The sequence below is a fragment of the Cryptomeria japonica genome, chromosome 9 (assembly GCF_030272615.1).
Source record: "Cryptomeria japonica chromosome 9, Sugi_1.0, whole genome shotgun sequence".
NCBI classification, from domain to species: Eukaryota; Viridiplantae; Streptophyta; class Pinopsida; order Cupressales; family Cupressaceae; genus Cryptomeria; species Cryptomeria japonica.
In genome coordinates this window covers 727,157,155-727,176,497 of record NC_081413.1, presented here as the reverse complement: position 1 = coordinate 727,176,497, position 19,343 = coordinate 727,157,155, and the positions used below count along the sequence as shown (strand labels likewise).

Sequence of the window (19,343 nt, the reverse complement as noted above, 5' to 3'; positions counted from 1 at the left end):
AAATGCTTGGGTTCACTTAGGTTCACGTAGGGTTTCAGCCCAACCAGGTCATTTAAAAAAAGCTTCAATAATAAAAAAAGAGTGATACTCATAAATCCATAATTACCAGAAAAAAAATAAAAAAATTAAATAACATGATAATAATCTCAAAATGTCACTACACAATAAAAATTCAAATTACAATCCATATCTAATATCCATATTCATCTTTATCAAAAACATCAAGGTCAATATTTAATTCAACTTCATTTAAACCACAATCTATTAGATTGTCACTCCCACTAGCTACGTCTCTGTCAAAAGCGAGACAGCATACCCATATTCATCTTCATCAAAAACATCAAGGTCAATATTTAATTCAACTTCATTTAAATCACAATCCATTAGATTGTCACTCCCACTAGCTACGTCTCATCAAAAACATCAAGATCGATATTTAATTCAACTTCATTTAAACCACAATCCATTAGATTGTCACTCCCACTAGCTACGTCTCTGTCAAAAGCGAGAGCTGTCTCACATCTGGAGACGGGCAAGCTGTCCAATTGTACCATCTAAATCAACCACATTGAAAACCAGCTAGGAGAAAAAAAAATGGTGAGAATGCAAATTGTGTTCAAAAAATGAGGTGAAATGACAGAGGGTAAGACAAAATTTGTGGACCCCCTATTTTAACACCCACAGTGTGCAAACCTGGCCCGGGTGCCCAGGTTTGAACCCTGGATGAACGTAGGGCCGAACCTGAACCCGAACCCGAACCCACAAATCTGGTAACGTTGTGTTGAAGACAATAATGCACTATTTCAACCGCCACATATATAGATGTTCATAATTTTAATCAGACAAATGACAACATATTGACAGCATAATTTTTTTTTGGTTCCAAACCAAATTCGAAACCTCTACATCTAAACTGTTAAAGCTGAATGCATAAAATCTTCGAAAGCCTAATAATGGCAAAAAAGCTTAAAGTTTAGTCACAACTGTGTTTCAGTTCTGCTAAGGAGAAAACAAATTTTCTAAACATTACTCGACATTCATGTTCAATTACTAATATCTGAGACGTTAAAATATACTGTGCTGGGCATAAACAATAATATCATACCTGTATCCAAGAATCAATGTTATAACCCAACCATAACTTGTAGGTACAAAAATCTGAAAATAGCTTTTAAGATCTCTGATATAAAACCATTGTAACCATGATCCCATTCCATATGACCTTTGCAACACACACATAATATAGAAAACCAAATAAATGTACCCATGACACTTTCAAAAATGACATGATGACAGAAAAACTAATAGACACGCCAACCAATAGGAACATGTTAATTTGGACAAAATACATTAACCAGCTTAAACTCTCAAATCCCCCATAAAAGCTCATTACAAAATAAATCTAAAGAACATGTGCAACAGACAATCAGAAAGAATAATCTACGAAACCCGGAAACCCGGGGACGCATCCCCTACCTAAAAACCTCCGTCCCAGTCCCGGGGTTGTTTCGGGGACTTGGGGGCGGCCCCCCATGCCCAAATTGTCAGAATTTTGAGGGGGCGTCCCCGAAACGGGGGACGGCTTCCCTAGCTTTGGGGGACGTCCGTACATCCTGGGGACGGCTGGGAACGGAATGGGGACGTCCCAGCCGTCCCGGGGACGGCTAGATGTCCCCCACATTTAGAGCTAGGGAAAAATATTATTAAAAAAAAAAAGTTTTATTTTCAATTTTTTTTTAATTTTTCTAACTTGGGCCCTCTTATCAATTCAAATTTTTCAAAATAGTTGTAAAAAATTATTGAAAATACGACTATCTACATTTTTCTAACATGGGCCCTCTATATTGAAAAAAAATTTAAAAAGACTGAATTTTTTTATTATTGAATTTGAATAGTTATGAAATCAAAATACAACTATCTATATTTTTCTAACATGGGCCTACCAAAAATTAAAAGGCAACATTAAATTTATTAATTCATATCAAATATTTATAATTTTAAATTAATTCATATTATAAACTTTAAAATTTATAAATAGAAAATAAATTAAATAATAAATATTATACTTTGCTTTTTAGCATTTACTTAGTACTATTTTGATTTCCATATCAGCAGTGTAGCCTTTGGACATTTTGTATGTTATTTCTTTAATATCTATTATTATATGCATATTGACAATGTGAATAAATTGAAATTCTGAATTATGAGTGCATATTGAGTATTGAGTCTATTGATAATGTTGTATGTTCGATGTTTGCATTCTAAAATATTTCATAGTATCATACACATGCTATATCCATGTTTTTATATGAATATAATGTATAGATGCATGCTTTATCCATGTTTTCATATGAATATTTAGAATTTTCCTATATATTTTAAATTTTCCTTATATTTTATAATAGCCGTCCCCTTTGCCATCCCCAAATTTGGCAAAAAAATTTGCCGTCCCGGAAACTCGTCCCCCTGTCCCCCTGTCCCCCCGTCCCAGAAACTTGGGGTAACGTAGAGAATAATCAAATTTGAATATTACGCTCCACAGAATTACCCTCACATAAAATTTTAACACACTTCACATAAGAAGTTAAAATTGAAGATATTGTCCTAACTCCTAACAATGGTTTGATTTAGAACACCAATAATAACAATTTATACAAAAATGTCTCATGTCCAGTTCTTTAAGAAAATCTTGCAGACACCATTTTTCGAACAGCTTAAACACCCTATCTAATATGGTCAGTTACAAAAAAGGTTCACAAATAGAACAAGATGAGGCTTAGTAATCAGAACCCTGTTTGAATTTTGCGAGATTCGGAGCCTAAATCCCAATTGTCAGTAATAACAATTTTAAATTCCTGTACCTGCAAAACCTCTTAGAGGAAACAAGATACTACATTCCTAAACCCTGCATAAAGAAATAAAATCTTACAGATAAAAAGGGGGACCTGTCCCTGCACAAAACATGACTCTACAAAAGAGAGAAGACCTTCAGCAAAACCCGCAATGTCAAGAGCATTGTAGGCTCCATGTTTCCTCATCCCAAAACATAGCTCCAGAATTTTTTGGAGTACGCCTTCCAACAATTCATGCACATTACACCAGCAGCAAATGCACCTGTACACAAATTTTATGTGAGCTGCATAAACTTTAACTCCATCCTGAGAAGCAGGGATCCTGAACCTGCAAAACCTCATGCAAGACTGTGAGATCACATTTCTTATGAACAAGCAACTCTAAATGAGAAAGCACTATGGAAAAAGACACAGCCCACCCTTATTCTAGGAATCTTGAAAGAAATAAAACGAAATAAAACTCACAGTGGTGTACATGTGAACAATTAAAAAAAGCTTAAAAAGTGGCCCTAACTGAACAAGAAAAAAGCATAAGACACACAAAGATATCCTGCAATCATATCATCTCACACAAAAAAATGGAAAGAAGTTTTTTTGATTGGAAGAACATAATCGTGAACCTGCACACCACCTGCACAGTGTAAAGTGACTTGTAAGCTATTCTTACATAACTACTGGAGAAAGGCAACCTTTGCACCGGACAAGGCACAATAGAGATTTCAGATGAGATATGGGGCAAACCAAATGGATGGCTGCTGTAGCTAGTAACCATAACCAGACTGGTATGAGTATCCATCTCCATTCCGTGATGACACATAAGCATTCGCAGCTGCTGCAGCTTGTTCTCTTTCTCTGTTCCACTGTTCAATCTTGGCTCTCCTCTCAGCACTTCCTCCTCGGATTGGACTTCTGTTCCTCTTGGGGCTGCGACTCCTGCTCCGGCCTCGTCGATGGCCTGGACTTCTGCTCCGTGGCCTTCGACCATGGCGATCATCATGATAATCTCTGTCATCATCCCTCCTACCATGACCTCGACCACCATGAGGGCGATCATTATAGCCACAATGTCGCTCCATGGACCTTGTAGGGCTGTTACTTATACTCCGACTTCTACTGTGGCTGTAGTATCGTCTGTACCTTCCAAAAAGTTGTCTCCGCAACTCTCTGTATGGAACAGAAGAAATCAAAAAACTCAGTATCCCACAGGATAAAAGCACTGCTGGAACAATAATTACAACCTACATATTATAAGAGCTTCACACTGGCTTACCTGCTGATCTTCTTAAGGTGCATGAAGTTACAATATCCACCACGGTTGCATGTATTCTCTTCATATTGCCTGCAAGTAGCTTCGCGAAAGTCGGTGACAGGAGAGAAATCAACTATGATTGGCCGTCCTGAGAATCATGCAAGAAACAGAAAAAATCATTATCTAAACAAAAGCCTTTCAACTTGCCTCATTAAACTCGTATAGGCTCATAAATTGGAAAGCCATTAACCTATTCTACTTACCAGCCAATTTAACAAATAAATAAATGGATAATCAAATTCCAATACCTATACTGATAATACAGCAGAGCAATCTATTAACTTTTTTGTTAGCTAAAAAAGTTAAAAACACAACCAACTTTATTATCATACTTTCAAATGTGAGCGCTTATTCATTATCAACCCAGATTTTGTCATGTACATTGTAGTTACATAGAACAGATCAAGATAGTGGATGTGCAGAATCATTATCTAGGGGTAGAAGGCTGGCTTGAGAAGCTAGAAGGTTCATTGAATCTGATTTGTATGATTGTATAGAACATTGTAAGCATATATCATGGCAAAATCATAAAAAATAACAAATCACCACTTTTCACAATTTTTTCCCATCAAAAACTGCAATTTTTTAATAAATCACAGTAAATATTGATTTTTCCCACATAATCACGAAAAACTTGCAAAAAAAAATCATTGAAAGAAACTATTTTTAATATTTTAAAATTTTTAATCAATGTTATCTATAATGGGCAATTTTTTGGTCAAAATAGTGTTTTAGCATCTAATAAGAGGATTCAGAATCAGCAGACATTCCATAAAGTCATGTGCAATGTTTGTGCCAGTGGGGGGAGTGGAAAAATGAAAATGGCAAGAATGACAGACTTTACTAAATTTCTTTCCTCTTTTTTCACCCATTTTAAACAGCAACAGGCAAGCAGAGCAGAAAATGCAGTAATGGAGCTGCCAGGTTCGGGTTCAATCCAAATCCCAGTCAGTGCAGTGTGGGCAGGGAGTGCACTTTTGTTTGTGGTTCATCCCAGATGAACCCACAGCAAATCCAGAAAACAGTCATGCCCATGTAAATTTTTCTAGCTTTCTTTATTGTTTAAACTTGAGCACATCCACAACCTAAAAACTTCATTCCAAGGCATTTGAAAGAAAAAAACAAAGTAGTTTACCTCAATGTGAATGTAAAGCACAGAGGTCATTTGGTTTTGCTATACTTTAATTCTTGCTAGCCATTGCATGAATAGCGCTGAAAATTGACTACTGAAGGTTCCAAAGTGATTGATTTGCTATGTCTACATGAGCGCAAGAGCCAATTTCCTACAAAGAAGATCACAGAGAAATATTTTTGGAAATGAGCCTGGCTTTTTTTCTGCATTTTTGTTTTGTTTTAGATATTTCAATTCATCTGTGAATCAGATTCAATATTATTTTTTTGTTTTCATTTGTTTATAAGGTGTCCTTTATTGAACATCTGGCCGTAATTACAATAGCGGCTAGCTCAACCTCCAAGGCCAACCCCGCTTCAAAATGGACCCAAATTCTCCCCTTTGGAAATATGTTGATATAGTACCAACTAATTTCAGGTAGTGACTGTTATATTTGGATTTGCAAGCAGTGTAATGTTCAAAATTCAAGTTAATATTGTCAAGTGAAAATTTGTCCAGGAACAAATAATGTACCCATTTCATCCAAATAAAACATTGCATATATAGGAACCTCACATTTTTGGCCACACTTGAAGAATTTGAGGCCTTTACATATAAGAGATTGAATACTAAACATAAGATATTACGATATATTGAATACTAAACATCAGATAGTGGGCAGATGACTGTAATCAGACATCAAGGACTTTGTCCCACAATCCTCCATGGAAAATGGCTTCTGTTGTGACCTTTTCACACATCACCCCATTGCTAACGGGGACCCCCTCTTTTCCTGCTTTCTGCGTTGTTAGATTAGAGTTTTAGCTGCTTAGTGGGCAATTTTGTGTTTCCCCTGCCCAAGTCTCGGAGTTTCGATCATGCCTAGTGTCGTTTAGGGTTTTTTTTAGGTTATAGGATCAGGCGCATAAATTGAGATTTTAATGACCCTAGTTTTTTGACCTTTTTGGAGCATTAACGTGTTTTTTTAAATGTCCTCATCAGTGATTTTAAATGATAAGGTGTTTTCAGACCTTTTGGAGTTGTTTTCTCGCTCCTAGAGAATTATTCAGGTTGATTTCACACTTTGTTCCAATGGATTCCCTTGTGTTACGCTCCAATTTCTGATGAAATTGCCCAAGTCCGGTTGAGATTTATTAAGTTTTGAAGTTTCTAAGTGATTCTGAGTGGAAAAATCATCATTTTCCGAAGTAAAATCCATATTCTAAGGGTTAAAAGGTCAAAATTCCATACTAGAGGTGCTTTTCCCCTCATATTCCTGACTACCCATGGTTTTCCCTTCTCAGAATCCAAATTGGACATGGATTTCCCACCACTGTAAATCCATACTAGGGTTTTTTTCTCCTGGAAGCAATAAAATTTGACCAAGTGTCAGGATTTATCCTGACTACCCACGTTTTTCTACCAGGGAGGTATGGACAAGGTTGCAGATGACATTTGCATTCATTCCACACCAGGGTCGATTTTCCACTGAGAATGTTTTTCATGACTTTTGAATCCAGATTTTCATCCAGACTGAGGTCGTTTTTCCATCGGAGGGGTATTTTTGTGTAATGACTTAATTTTAAGTATTTTTCATTCTACACTCATATCGATCTTCCCCTAGCCCCATTTTGTGCACATTCAATGATTTTGAGTCCGGATTTTCATCCAAATTGGGATCAATTTTCCCTCAAGAGAATATTTGATGATTTTTAAAGTGATTTTGTGAGGATTTTTTAATCCTTACTAGGATCGATTTTCCCAATTGGCCCATTTTAGATTTAAATCAAAATATTTTAATAAATGAGCCTCATTTTAATTGTTTTTTAATAGAAGGCAATGATTATTTAAGAGATGAAAAACAATTAATAAATGATTTGCAATGAGCATTTAATGTTTTCAACCTTCTAGAAGCAAATTAGTTTCATCCAAGCAAGTATAAGAACAAGTGTTTTATCCCACATTGCTTGTGTGGTGAGATTTGATGATGGAAGCAAGTTTAAAGGGAGGAGTCCAGCATTATTTTATTATTAAGTTTGCTAGGTGTCTCCATGCAAGGGTGATTGAAGACTTATCCTTCCTCCATTTTTCCAGCTTGGCAATCCACTCCATTGCTGCCATTGAAGCTTTATTGACTCCATTGTTTCAGATTTTCGATTTTTGGTAGTTAGCAATTTTTCCTAGTTTGGCAACTTTGATGATTTTAGAGGATTCCTATCTCTAAGTTGGCGATTTTCCTTGGGGCTGCCATTTTTGCTGCTGTTATCAGACTGGTTTGCTGCCATTGAAGACCCCCATACCACGATTTTGGTGAAGTTCACCATTTTTGGAGGAAATTGTGATTTTGGTGAAGGGCGATTTGTGTTGAGGTTTCAAACTATGAAGATTTTTCCTTGATATCGCCTGAGTTATCTGCTGTTTTAAGACCATTATTGGCAGATTGGAGTGTGCATTGATGACATTTCAGACTTATGTGAAGTGGCGCCATAGCTGGAAAGTTCGATTTTTATTTTGGCAAGCATTTTGGTGGATTCCATGCATGTTGGATGGCACCATTGCTACCTATTTGCTACCATTGCCTCAGATCTGAGTTTTAACACCATTGCTTCAGCCGGTTTGACCTGCATTGTTGGCTGTCCATCAATCTTCAGACCAAACTTTGATTGCCCAGCCAGCTGCAACTATAGCAATTTGCATTTGGAGACATTTTGGAGGCATTTGGAGACATTTTGGAGGCATTTTGGGATCATTTTCAGACCATTGGAGGGCTGTCTCAGGTCTGCAACTGTGTTATTGGCTGCTTGTCCTCAAAAACTAATCTTTTACCAGCCATACCTATGTTCCCAAGATTGATTATTTTCATCATCAAGACTGATTTTTAAGTTTGTGCATATTTTTGAATGATTGCAACTTGTTTTGAGAGGTTTATTCATTTAGTTGCAGGTTGTCTTCAGATTTGTGACCTCCATTGTTGACTGCGGAAGGTGTCTTCAAACATAATTTTTTTGTGAAAATACAACCTTTCACACCTCTCCCTAGTCACTCTTAATCCGGTATACTCCTTTGCACTATGATTTGCACGAAATTTCTAAGTATAAGGAGGTGTTGATTTCATGAGGGTTTCATACCCTAGTCTTGTCACATTTTGTATTTAAATTGTTAAGATCTACCTAGAGTGTGGACTATTTTCCTGACTTCATACCCTTATTAGCCTAAATCATTAGGAAGTCAGAAATTCTATTAAGAATATTATATTTTTCCTAAGTTCTAACTTCAAGCTTCGTACAGGTGCGATGTCGAAGTCCAGATTTAAGGAAAGAAGAGAACAACAGAAGATGTTGGAGACAAGATTCTATCCAAAGTCTAAGATGTCATCCAGATGGAAAGAGATTACGGATACAAACATGCATTTCCTGAGCCAGAACCTGATGCGACAGCGGATATTCGGAGTCGAAAATCAGATTCCTTCCCCAACGTATGTAAACATTATGAAGAGTGGTATTTTTCAAGCCACTGGATTTCCACAGTCCATACAATGCAATGAGCTTATCCTGGAGTGTGCACGATGTTATGATCCTCGCTCGCGAATGATCAAGACTCCTAAGGGCGTTGTCATTGCCTACCTTGTTGAGGATGCAATTGTTAAAGTGTTTGAAATCCCACGTGGAGCAGATATGAAGAATGCAACTAGGGATGAACATGAAGAGCAGTACACGAAGAAGATGGATGTGTGTAAGAGTATAATAAACAAAGAGTGGATGATCGAGCCTAGGCTTCATCATTCCAAGGCTCCCAAGACACTCATGTGCACAGACTTCAAAGAGGAATATAGTGACTTAGTATTCCTGCTTAACAAAGTGATGGGGATGCCGCAGGGTGCAATATTCGATGGACGGATGTTCTACTTCATCCAAGATTGTCTTAAGAGGAACATTGATAAATTGGTCTAGAATCATAAGTGACAATCTGGACTTTCAGCTGAGGAATGTAGAGTGGTCCAAGTCTTTCGCCATGACTTCCTATTTGGTATACCTGCTTGCACGGTTTGTTTCATACAAAGGATTGATATGCAGAGGTGAAGTCGGGAATGGGTAAGGACAATTCAGGAGTCATGAGTGCTATCCCCAACTGAAAATGTATAGTATTGAAGACTATAAAAGAGTGAATGACGTATTCACAATGTACATCACGTGGATACTGCAAGGCAGAATGCATAGAAGATTGTCCAAGGAGGTAGCAGAGCTAATAGAGAAATATGGATCGTGGTATATTCAGTTTCCCACTTTAACATACCTTAGGATTCATGGGTTTCAATCCGAACCCTACAGGCTTCCTAGGTATCCTTCCGACAGGATGATTTTATTGGAAGTGGTGAGATAGCTTCTAGAGTTTGATTCCATTCAAAGAGAGAAGCATAGGATAGGCATGACATTCCCTATTTCAGTTGGGAAGACGTTGGAAGTTTGTCAGTCTGCCTTAGCTGCCACCACTGCAAGTGAGGAGCTTCCATTCTATCGATTTGCAACCTTCAAGAAAAGAGAAAGATTTGATCCCAATAAGAGACGAATAGGCAGTGAAGAAACAAATGAAGTCCAGAATGTCAGTGGATTTCATGAGGAAGTGTGGACTTTTCCTCATTCCTGATCAGGTGTTAGATGACAGGGATCATATGCATCCACAGTATGAGAATGAAATGAACAAGGCAATCTTATTGCCTAATTGGTCAGAATCAAAAGAGATTGATTTGAATGTATTGATGAGAGAGGTCTTGAGTTTCTCCCATGTATTGGTAGATATTCAAATGACTAAGTTAGTTGATAGGGGTGTTTCCTTCACTTATGAAAAAATGAAGCCCGAAGAGTCAGTGATGTCAGGATTCATGCAGATGAAGAGAGTCAAGCTCCCAAGAGAAGGAAAAACACGTCAGGAGTCGAGGCCAGAGGGAAGAAGATTGAGGAGGTCGAGAAGAAGAAACAAAATACTATCATTCCTTCACCTATCATCCCTTCACCACCTCTCGGTGTCTCATCAATTAAGGAAATTGAAATAATAGAACAGAATAATGAGACCTAGCAATATTCAAACACAGTGATACTACCAAAGAATATTCAGGAGTTACATGCCACGGCGACATCTGCTCCTCCAAATGAGAATGATGATCAACCGGGATCCCCTACTGTCCTTTTGGAGGTTAGTTTGGGAAATGAGATATATGATTTGACCAGGAGTAATCCTAATGATGATAATGATGATGATGTTATCTCGGCATTGAGAGGACTTGATCGAGATATGTGTCTCGATGATGGTATGGAGATGGCCGCTATTCCTGATTGGCTGATGAGAAGTATGGAAAAGAGTAAGAAAATGATAGAGGTACAACCTATCGATAACATTGATGACTACCTAGCTAGGAGCAATAAGGAGAAAGAACCCGAGAGAGCTGAGATTTTGTCGCACATAGCAAGAGATGAGACAAGAATGCGGATTGCGCAGGTGGTTGTTCCTATTGGAGGTGTGACAACGGACATTGCTACTCCTATGGATTTCCAGATTACTTCAGTTGCCCTTGGTCGTACATCAAGAGAGCAAGAGTTTCAGGAGGTTGGTGATAACCTTAAGGCGATCAACGCAAGGTTAGATAGAGAAATTGAAGAGGAGAAGTACAAAGAAGAGAATATCAGACTTAGAAAGTATATTGCGAGGATAAGGTGTGAGAATCCCACACCTTATTTCCCCTATTGCGGTTGATCATGGACTACACTCACACTATGAGGCAGCAAGAGATACACTCTCGGAGGTGGAGAAGTGTATTGAGAGTGCCTGGACAAATAGATTTCCTTACTCAGTTTGTCCAAGCATATGATAGGACAACAGGGCTCATGTTTAGAATCCAGTATTTAGAGGGAGTTTAGGAAGAATTCCGGCCTATTCAGGAGAGGACTATTCCACGCCTCAGAGCTTTGAATAAGATCCCTAAGTCCACGTTGATCAGTGAGAATATTGTGCACAGTGGAGACAAATACGATTTCTATGGCTCGTATTGTTCATTGGCCATGAAGAAATCAACTTATAAGAACTCCCAGTTGAGTTGTACAGAGATGGAAGGATTGATTCAGGACATTCAGATGAAGATCCTTGCCTCAATTGAGGAATTATTGGGTGTTGATGTTAGTGATGCTAGTGGTTTACACTTAGCCGAATTAAGAGACAAAATGAAACTTATGTATTTTTGTCAGTGGGACTCTTTGAAGAAGAGTCAGATCGATGATTTGGTCTCTTTGTTGATTCATGTTCATAGTTCGCAGAAGCTCATGCCAGATTGGGAGAACACTTTGGACGATTGCTCGGATTCACTGGACATGATTGATTTGCACCAAGATACCTTGCCTAGCATTTCCATGGAGGAGTTAGATTCTGTATTGGCTAGATTCTTGGAGTATGCTGAGAGAGAGAGAGAGAGAGAGAGAGAGAGAGAGAGAGAGGAATCTTCTAGAAAATTCCCTATTTGATGACTAAATATATTTTTATTGGGCCATATGTTGGTGGCACCATTTTTTATGTAAACCCTAATTAGGGCAATTCTAGGGTTTTGTTGGCATGATCTTGGTCATTAATCTTGAATCAATCTTGGCCATCCATTTTTGTAAGAGACTATATATATCTCCTTGTCTCTCATTTGTAAGAGAGAGTTTTTGTAGAATTGTTGGTATATGCTACAGTTGTTTGAATCTAAATCATTGTTCAATTGTTGGTGATTTTGCTCTTCAAATGTTGTCATTGCATTCATGGTTCTCAATTCCTCCAAGTTAGATTAGAATTTATTTTCATGTTTATTAGATTGGATGAAAGATTTGTTGAATATATTTGTGTGGAATCTTTAATCCATACCACTAGCCTCTTGCCGCTGGTAAGTGCGCCTTGTGTGGTCAACTGGAAATTTGAGTAAGCTTAACTTCAACTATTATGTGTCCCTTGACAAGCATCAACTTGGATGGTGTCAACATTTGATGGTGATAGTCTGAAAATCCTTGAGTATACCTTAGACGATTGCACTAAGCTTGTGTCAATACCTGCTTGTGAGACCTTGCCTAGTTTGATTCCACTAAACTTATTCATCGTTTCCTACATTCCTAGGCCTAGAATAGACTTCCTGAACCCTCTTCCTTTTGCCCATTTTTTAGTAAGAATTAAATTCAACTTCCCATAGGAAAATGGAAATTTATAATTATCATCCAACTTAAAGTAGCCAAACATTTCAAGACTTGTATGCCCCTAATTTGAAACTTATATAACCATTTAAGACGCCCTCCATCTGGTTGAAACTTATGTGAGCATTAAAGATGACCTCGATGTGTGAGGTAAAAAATTGCCTACTTTAAACTTTTACCTTCACTCATTTGATGCCCATCCCTAGACATGATTGCATATCATTTGACCCATCTTTAGATGTTTGATCAGCTGAGTCTGCCATTAAACCAGTGTTTCTTTTCTCCACAATCAGTTCCAAGCACCAACACTTGTATGTGGACATCAACACACCTGCATGCTCACGTCCATGTTCATATTTTCAGTTATAGTCCAACATCCATTGTAACCATAAAACTTGTTACATTTTGAAACATAATGGTCATCTTGTCGGGATCAACCTACAGACATAGATTTTGTCTCCATTATTATGGTTCAGTTGGTTTCGCTTGCTTGGCTCTCACAAGCTTATTATATTTTAACTCAAACTCCTCTGAAGTACAAAAAGACTTCATGTTTATGCAGGGCAGCAAAGCTAAAAGTCTAAATACCAAATATTGACAGCCCCCATTATGCCACAAAGTCATAGTGCTCTTTGAATCCTTCTCTCCATTTCCATCATCACTGATCCTCCTATTTCCTCTCTTGCAAAAGACTCTTTCATTATCTACCAACACCATCGATGCCATAGCCAAAATCCTTTTACCATAACCTTATGTTGCAGATTTGAAGCCTTCTCTTATTTCTACTCTCTCCTTTTTCACATTCTTTATCTTTATTACCCTCTTTCCCTCATCATACACACACCACTATAGCAAAAGAATGCTTACTAGAGTTTGTATTCTAGGCACTTGTTTTTCTACACAGACCACCATTTGCTCTTCCACTAAGTTCACACACTCCAAACCTTCCCATGTGCTATTGTTGAGGCCAGAACAATCCAAATAGGGAGCTGACTGAAGCAGTTTCCCGTACATCACCCGGAATTTCCTGTCCCCACCTTCAACTGGCTACGTCTCTGGTCTATCAAATGACGATCATATTCCACAACTAAAAGTGCAGTCAGCATCAGAGAATTTTGGGAATCATTTCCAGAAAGTTTGAAATCTGTCATGGACATAGAAACCAAACGTCTGGACAGACACATGCCTTCTCCTGTTCAGGCAGCAGTGCCCCAATTTCAGAAAATCCAACTCAATTTTCAGGGACATTCACTCTGACCACCTGATTCATTTCCAGCTTCAAATTCTTGGTCAAAAACGTCCTTCTAAACCTTTTTCCCAATTCCTGTATTTACAGTTTGGATCATATTGGTGTAGTTTCAAAGCTGAATATTGTTATTTATCTGATTTACTACACCAGTCAAATTGCACAAACAGTAAAAGCTTATATTATTACATCAATAGGGTATAATAAGCATTACAAAATATAAGATAATGATACACCAGAATTTTAAAACTGCACTGAATATAAAGAAAAATAATAGTTAACCTGCATAAAATCTGCCAGTCAAAGCTCTCAGAGCTGCAGCAGCATGTTCCTCTTCCCTGAATTGCACATATACATTACCAACCTGCAAAAGGTATCAGATGTTAAGGATTGCATAAATTAAACATCAAATTCCAATAATCAAAATGTTTCTATAAGTGATGTCAAAAGGAGAAGGGTAATAGGCATTACCATGTGATCTGCTAAGTTGTCACAAACATTAAGGCTTTCAATCTCGCCATGCTTGCTGAGCTCCTCAAATAAATCTTCATAGAAATCCTGAAAGAAATCATTGTAAATATAAACACAAAAGTCAACTCTAATCCTATGTGCCCTAAAATAAAATAAATAGCAAACAAAGAAAAAAAGAAATTAAAGCTACATAAAGATTTCAATTTTCTGACAGGACACAGCAAAAAGTCAACAGCAAGTTACTGGTAGATTCTTGTGCTGCACTACCTCAAAATGTTCCTGAATCTTTCGAGGATCCATTGCATGACCCTGTGGATCCATGCCTGGGGTCACCATATCTGGTCTCTGATACATGTTAGATAAAAGAAGAGTTGGGCTAATGCTAGGCCTTGTGTGCAAACGTGAACATCGATCCCCATGCCTGCAGGCTCCGATTTTAAAATAGAAAGGGCAATTGACCCTATCTTTCTCAGTACCAAATATTGATGCTAAATGTTCTGCCATAGCCTCGAGTCGCTACAGAAAAGCAAGATATTACGCCACTCAGTCACACCTGTGTTTTCCAGACAGCAACAACACCTGTGAAGATAACATGAATGATGATTACAAGAGATGAGAGAATATTTGAACACAAAAGAAAAAGAAACAAGTTTAGCCTCTGATATTATTTAACTCCATACTATTGTATTTAAATAAAGTAAAGTAATGTGTTATTTATCACAAACCATCAATAAATTAGGACACATCTTTCAGTCAAGAAGTTTAACAGCTTGTTATATCAACAAATTTTACCAAATATAGCATACTTTGTTAATGGAACCATCTAAAGGCCTATCAGTTTTTCAACATAAATGAAATGAAACAAAATGTGTTGATGCCATAGTTTGGTGACTGGTCTATAGGGTATTCAACAGATTCTAGTAAACACATGCATATTAGACATCCACATGCACATACATTATAACTACTATTATGCATACGGTAACACTAAATACAACAGACTTGTTGAAAATACCATGGGTAGAAGAAGCATCCCTTGCTCCAAAACCCGGTATCCCCATCCCCTGTTGTTTTGGGGACGGGGATGCCAAGGGGACATCCAATTGCCTTCCTCGCTTGACCCAAAATCCCAGGAAACGTCCCCAGCCATTTGGAGACATTTCTCCATCCCCAAGACAGCAAGGGGGCATCTCCCCATTCCCAAAACGACTAGCCATCCCCTGTAGCTGGGAATGATTCCGGGCTTACAGAATCAAAACAAGAAAAAGTTTTTTTTAATTTTCTTTGCTTCTATTGATCTGTGGGGAGCCCACAAGGACTTTTAAACCAAAAAGGAACCCTAAATTGACATAAAACCCATACAACACACAAACTCAACAACCAAGACTGGTCGGGCTACCATTGGACGATCCACTTCTGCTAGAAGGTGATAGTGACTCAGATGTTTCTAAGTCTTTGCATATTGATAGCTCGAATGAGGCTTAGTTTCATAGACTGTTGTATTTTGATGTTTCAGACTTCTAGATACATGATTGAGACTTTTGGATATTGATAGACCATGGTTTTTTTATGTTTGAGACTGTTGTTATAATGCTTTATTGAAATTTATTATGTTGTCATACAACTACCCTCAAGATTTATTTACAAAAGATATTGTTGTTATAGCTACCCAGGTTTGCAACAGGAAAATCTCAGATATAACTGAGTAAAAATATAAGGATATAAATCAGAAACACTTTCTGAAAAAGTCAGGCATAACTTGGGAAACAGCAAAGCAAATGCAGAGGGTCACAAACAGTCTACAGTTTTTTATTGTGACACTACTATGATGAAAATGAGATAACAATCAAATAGCATTTGTAAGAGGTTATCATGAAATAACAAAGGTAATCATAACAAATGTTGTCAATGTCTTTACTCCCACAATATGACACAAATGCATATCATGGCAATACAAATTTTAAATGAAAATAGCATCCTCTTGAGGCCTTTGACAAGCTTTAGCTCTCCTTTATCCTCACCAATTCCATCCTTCTGAACTTCATTTCCAACAACTTACATGCATGTGTACAATATTTACACAGACTCGGGGCCACTATGCAAGTTAATATTATGACTACAGTCAAGTAAGACCAGAAAAACTATCATTGATGCAAGCAATAAAAAAAAGCACAATTGCTTCATAGCAGAGAAAATGTCTCTTCAAAAGCGGTATAAAAAAGACAACCTAATACTGCTAATTCAAAGGCACAAATTTACTTAGGAATATTTGGGCTCAAAGAAAACATCGAATTAAAAGCCTCCGTAGTACTAGAATCTTCACATTGAACTTAATCAAATTCTCAACCAGATAGCTTCTTTATGAAATTCAACAATAAATAACATATCAATGCAATAATGCATTCTTTGTACGAAAGAAAAATCATCACAAAAATGAAAGAACACACTCAACCAGATAGCTTCTTTATGAAACTCAACAATAAATAACATTAAATCAATGAAATGGTACATCCCCTGTATGAAAGAAAAATCATCATGAAAAAGAAAGAGCACAAAAGAAAAAAGCAGCTTATACGTCTATTGATATCGGAAGACACACAAGTGTCTCCTGCATTCAAACTCCCCTTACGACAAAGGGGAGCCTATGACACCAACATACATGCAAGTAGGATACAGAATTCATTTTTAACTTAAAGGAAGGCATCTATGCTTGCAGAAGATTTAAATCTAAAGAATGAAAGCTTTCCACCCACGGATTTTACAATTTAAAGAAAACAAAAGAATAAGAAGAGGAAAACAAAATCACTTGTACCAGCCCCCGTCATTTGTTCAACTAAGTTGAGAAAAAGCATGCACTAGTTTAGTTTCAAAGTCAGTCCATTGTGCATCAAAGAAAGCTTCACCAAGCTTCCCCCCCACTGATTTTACAATTAAAAGAAACAAAAGAATTAAAGAAAGCATTGTGCCCCCCTCACTTTTTTCACAAAGTTGAGAAAAAAGCATGCACTAATTAACTTTATAAGTTTCTAATTTCTATCCATTGTCCATCAAAGTGGAGCGTATAGAGAGACAGGGCATCACCAAGAAAACTTTCCACCCGCAGATTTTAATTCAAAAAAACAAAAGAAATAGAAAAGGAAAACAAAATCACTTGTACTAGCCCCGATCGTTTTTGCACTAAGTTGAGAAAGAGCACGCACTGGTTCACTTTGAAAGTTCCAGTCCATTGTCCATCAAAGTGGTGCCTGAGACAGGTTGTCACCAAGACAAATTTCAAATACTAGAGTATGTACAACGATCATGTGGGAATGTTGTTTACTTCCTAACCTGATCCTACAGCCAATTTTCCACCATGATGGGGATAGTAATTGAGACAGCATCTAGCCATATCATAGACATGCAAGCGTCCAACCCGTGTGAGTGTGTTTACTTCAAAAGTTTCTATCCTACAGTCAACTGTTCTTTGGGACATGTTCTAATGATTCTAACAGGTTGTCAACATGCCAAATAGAATGGCTCAAATACAAGCGTGCTTGCAGCCCTTGGCTGTGGGAGTGTGTTTAACTTGGAGGAGTCAATCCTACATTCAATTGTGCATTGGAGTGCATCAGTGATTCAGAGTTTCAGACATGTCACCATGTCAAAGTCTCCGTCAGATGTATAATCCTTACACCCAAATCTTGCTACTTCGCTACTTCAAAAGCTTCAATCCTACAGTCAATTATCCATCCGAATGCAATCTGGCGATTGAGAAAATGTGTCTTTGTAACAGAGACCAATGTGTGCGTGAACATGTTTACTTTGGAAGTTACAGTCCTACAGTCAACTGTCCATTTGGACATTGTCTAGTGATTGGGCACTGCAATGATACATATTAATATTCAAGCCCTATTAAATGCGTCCACCAGTAAGTGCTCTACTGGTTGAGAAAGAGCATTGTCATGATGAAGGCCAACGTTCAAATCCCGCCGAATGTACAGCCTGTGTGAATGATGATATTTACTTTGAAAATTTATTGCAACAGTATTATACATCAGAATGTGGTACAATGGCCAAGACAAGGAACCGACATGCCAGGAACCAACGTTCAAACATTGCCGAGTATGCAAGATATATTTGAGAATGGCTTTATCTTCGAAATAATTTTCAAGGTTCTTAGAAGCAGCAACCGAGACCCCCGTAGCTATACTTTGGTGAAATTCAAACTTAAAACTTATTTTTATAGCTGTATTCCTTGAAAATATATTTGCTATGAATATCTTATCAGGATCGCCATTAGCCCAGCTATGCAAAGCCCTGAGTTTCCAAAACCATTTCTAAAAATAAATTTCACATCGCAGTCCGTTTGAAATAATATACATTAATGAATAAAACAATATAAAACCCTTTGAAACCCCATCAATAATACAGAAGAACGCAAAGCGACTACACGAAATAAATATATTTAAAAACAGAAATAGAATAAATTAAAACTACAAAAAAAAGTGAAGAATTATCAAACATGACCTCAAATAGTCCTGCTAAACCCTACAAGAGCAGTTCAAAAATTCACCTGCAAACTTGAGAAAACTCAAAGGAAATTCACATTTATCCCGCAATCGGATTATGCAGTGAAAAGCGTACAAGATCTTACGATTCAAAACCTTACGGAAACCCTCGATAGCTTTGATCTGCAATATTTCGTTCTCAACTGCCGTGCACCATGGCCGTATGCTTATAATATTACATTCTCTCTCCCCTTTCTGGATCTTGCTTCTTTAAAGCTTGATCGAACGGCTGACGTAATCGGTATACTTTCCCGGATACTACAAACCGTTGTATTGGTCCAAAGAGGAACAGAACTTAAGCTCTTGTCCTATAGAGAACGCCTTCCCTTCTTACCGAAGAATGTTCGAGAAGACTAGGTAGAAAGGGCCTTTATGTCTAGGTTATTTAAAAATTTAGGAAATGGTATGGTTTTTATTTTTTATTTTTTAAGGGGACAGGAAAAAAAATTGTGGGGATTCATTAGAAGCAAGAGCTTCTATGCCCAATCTGCAATTTAGTTATGAGAATAAATGACTTATTTATTTAAATCAAAGCATAGTAGAACATTAAAATATGTTTTAAATTTTAATTTGTTTTTAAGAAAATCTAAATTGAAGCA

General features: G+C 37.4%; 1 protein-coding gene across 4 annotated transcripts; it reads right to left on the bottom strand.

Annotated features, from left to right (window-relative positions):
* Positions 1 to 2,605: 2,605 nt before the first annotated feature.
* LOC131067407 (splicing factor U2af small subunit B) lies at positions 2,606 to 19,043 on the bottom strand. 4 transcript variants are annotated; one of them, XM_059211019.1, is made up of 7 exons: positions 18,750 to 19,042; positions 14,465 to 14,776; positions 14,198 to 14,284; positions 14,009 to 14,090; positions 4,123 to 4,249; positions 3,594 to 4,016; positions 2,606 to 3,483 (listed from the first exon to the last, which is right to left on the bottom strand). In XM_059211019.1, exons 2-6 carry the CDS (start codon positions 14,699 to 14,701, stop codon positions 3,614 to 3,616), a joined length of 936 nt encoding a protein of 311 aa, XP_059067002.1. In that variant the 5' UTR covers positions 14,702 to 14,776; positions 18,750 to 19,042; the 3' UTR covers positions 2,606 to 3,483; positions 3,594 to 3,613. The 4 variants fall into 4 exon arrangements, with proteins under 4 accessions (XP_059067002.1, XP_059067000.1, XP_057858376.2 ...); XM_059211017.1 differs by having other exon boundaries at positions 2,606 to 3,114; positions 18,750 to 19,040; XM_058002393.2 differs by having other exon boundaries at positions 2,606 to 3,114; positions 14,465 to 14,750; positions 18,750 to 19,040.
* Positions 19,044 to 19,343: the final 300 nt, after the last annotated feature.

What these genes read in the sequence shown, in the direction of transcription:
- LOC131067407 (XM_059211018.1), bottom strand. Translation starts at nt 14,701, where the DNA reads ATGGCAGAACATTTAGCATCAATATTTGGTACTGAGAAAGATAGGGTC. An exon ending in ACAACTTAGCAGATCACATG is followed by an intron (nt 14,091 to 14,197) that starts GTAATGCCTATT and finishes TACCTTTTGCAG; the next exon opens with GTTGGTAATGTATATGTGCA. An exon ending in GACTGGCAGATTTTATGCAG is followed by an intron (nt 4,250 to 14,008) that starts GTTAACTATTAT and finishes CATGATTCTCAG; the next exon opens with GACGGCCAATCATAGTTGAT.